Source organism: Pteropus vampyrus, unplaced genomic scaffold (assembly GCF_000151845.1).
Source record: "Pteropus vampyrus isolate Shadow unplaced genomic scaffold, Pvam_2.0 Scaffold313, whole genome shotgun sequence".
Classification (NCBI taxonomy): Eukaryota; Metazoa; Chordata; class Mammalia; order Chiroptera; family Pteropodidae; genus Pteropus; species Pteropus vampyrus.
In genome coordinates, this window is record NW_011889094.1 from 725,301 (window position 1) to 728,154 (window position 2,854).

A 2,854-nucleotide genomic window follows, 5' to 3' on the forward strand; every position below is an offset into this window, starting at 1 on the left:
CCCGCCCCGCCGCACTGTCCTGTAGTGTCCTCTGTGCTCCCTCCCCACTTCGAGCCCCTGATTGAGTTTAGGTCGTCACCCGTGCTGACGTGGAAGGAAAAAGCAAATGGAGGAGGGAGGGAGGGGGAGGGAGGGAAGGAGGGAGGAGGGAGGGCAGGTTGGTTCTCTTTGGTTATCTCTTTACATCAAAGATTACAGACCCGGAGGGAATGTGGCCCCCGCCCGGTCTAATCCCTCACCGTCACATGACACAACAGTATCCCCCTTGCGCAGCTGAGGTGACCGAGGCTCAGCGATGCTTCTCAAAAGCCACACGTTGACGATCATGCATCAAATAAAGGGATGAAGGGAGCACAGAACCTCACTTTATCTCCTCGTGTCTGGCGAAGCTCTCGTTTACCTGTGGGGTTTCAGCGCTTCCTCCCCCCCTTCCCTCCTTCATCTTTTCATGATGTCTTCATCCACCCATCCATCACCCACTCATCCATCCATCCATCCAACCAACCACATTGCTGTCTTTTTTAAAAATTAAAGACATTTTAGGCTACAGGTGAAACGGAACGAAAGGAAACCCCGGGCCCAGCACCCTAATTCCACTCACTGTTTCTAGACGCGTAAACCGGACCTGCTGCGTTTCCAGCCACGTGCGGCCCATGCTGTCGCCCGGACACCTCAGCACCTCACGGACTCCGCTTCTCTCCCGCTAGCAGCCCCCCCGCCCCCCGTCCTTGACCTTCACCTCCCGTCATCAGCCCCGAGATCACACGGTGACACGGCCGGAGATGAACACCCAGCCCCCGCAGGAAAGAGTCTGACGACACGCGAGACTCTGCAGTGACGATTGTCACGACAGCACGTTGTTTTTTTCTCGTTTGTTGAAAAGAATGGCGTTTACATATAACATGTAATTCCTTATTGTATTTATGTGTATATGGAGTCGAAGGGACATTGTGCGTGAGACAGCATCGCAGATTAAGCAGGAACGACGGCACCACGGCGCTCCCACGGGGCTGCGGCCGTCCCGCCACCCCACGCAGCCTCGTTAGGTCATCAGAAGGGTCGTCAGAGGAAGGAGGCGGTCGGCCAAGGGCCCCGCAACGCAGGCTGCCCACCGACCGACTGGGACACTAGAAATGACTCGGAGTGTAAACGAGGATCCCCTGCCCCCGCCCTCGGCCCGTGGCGAGGGGCCTCTCGCTCACGGAGCCCACTGAGTCCAAGGACGGTCCCCGCGGAGTGGCCCCCAGGCGGGGCAGGCGTGGGCCTGGCCAGGCCTCCTGTGTGTGAGCGAAGTGCCACCCCGTGGCCGGCCGCCCGGCTGTGTGGGGCCGAGCAGACTCGAGACAGCCCCTGGCCGCTGTCACTCGACTCTGCGTTCCAACCGCCAGTCTGCTCGAGTCCCCCGCGTCCCCGCTCCGGCCTCTGCTCCTGGGGCCGGACACGCCGGCAAACGGCACACCTACTTTGGCGTGTAATTCCTGGTCTAGGCTTCGAAACCATGGAAAAATTGCCTTTACTCAATTCGGTGACACATTTCCTTAAGGTTCCAGTTATAAGTGTCGTGTTAATATTTATTAAATGAACACAGAATACAGTTCCATTCCACAATAACTTATTTTGAAAGTGCCAGGGAACACATATGTGGTATAATTTCCAGAAGTAAACATATGACTGGCATATAATAATATAAAGATGCAGCAAAATATCTTCCTGTCAAACTACAAAGCTTTATAATTTATGCTGTCGTGACAAAGCACGCTGTAAAATGTAATAGAATAAATAAATAATAATGAAGAGTCTATAATGGATGGAACCTTAATATATACCGTTGCCAGTGACTTTAATTCAGCATTTTTCACTGCTACGTATCTGCTGTACAGAGGATTTTAAAACCTGTGCCGATGAAACGTCAGCGCCAAGTCTCGCCAGACTCAGCCGCCGTCGGCCACGTGGCCGTCCCCCAGGCGTGGTCCGCTTTTGCTTGGCACGGCAGCTCTTTCTGCAGGACCTGCCAGTCGCGCGCCGCGTCAGGGGAGGTGGCCTCGTCCGACCTGCGCGGGGGCAGACCCTCCCTGGCCACTGGCCATCAACAGTGGGTTCATTTTGATGTTAAATAGAGAGAATCCGTAACTTCCGTTTTAACGCCCACATTCCATTTGACAAAGTCGTGTTCGCTGCTTCCTTCAAGGTCGACTTTCTTTCGTTTTGCTGCACTTTTTACATTTTTGCGGACAGCAAGCGGGCGCCATCGGCCTCACGCTGTGCCGAGTCTGTGGGTCCCTGTGTTTGGCGGGAGGGGACGGCGGTGCGGGGTGACGATGTGAATATTTACAATGTACCATATTCTTTTTGGTAAATTATTTATGTTTTTAAACAAACTTCTCATACAGATTGATGAAACTTCTTTGTTTTGCCAAAGACTGTAAATACTTATTTATTTGTCGGCCCGGTCGGCGTCTTCCCACCGAAACCCTGCATTCAGCTAGAGCCTCACTTTTATACTTTAAAGACTATTAATAACAGAAAATAAATTGTAAAAGGTTTTCTACACATGAATCTCTCTCCCTTTTTTGAGAAAGAGTTAGAAGAGTCTCAGTGGGGGAGGGGAGAACACTGCTCCGCCTCTCAGGACCCCGGCGGGAGGACGCGCCGTCCGGCAGGCAGGCGTCTGTGTGACTCGCCAAGGCCCGTCACACACCGGTCCCTCCCTCCTGCCGCTTCTCACCGTCAGACGGGAGGGCGGGACCATGCGGTGAGTTTGGTAAGGGTCACTAAAATGACTCAGGGAAACGCAGCAGCCACGGGACCCTCTCGCTGACACCGCTGCATGTCCCAGGTGGCTCTCGTGCCCTAG

General features: G+C 54.0%; 1 protein-coding gene across 1 annotated transcript in view; it reads left to right on the forward strand.

Moving 5' to 3' along the window:
• The window catches only part of THBS2 (thrombospondin 2), a 23,604-nt gene extending 21,061 nt beyond the window's left edge, over nt 1-2,543 (forward strand). The window contains exon 20 of the mRNA XM_023521740.1: nt 611-2,543. Coding sequence (XP_023377508.1) covers nt 611-618 — 8 coding nt within the window. The 3' untranslated portion in view covers nt 619-2,543. The remainder of the gene's footprint in view (nt 1-610) is intronic.
• Nucleotides 2,544-2,854: the final 311 nt, after the last annotated feature.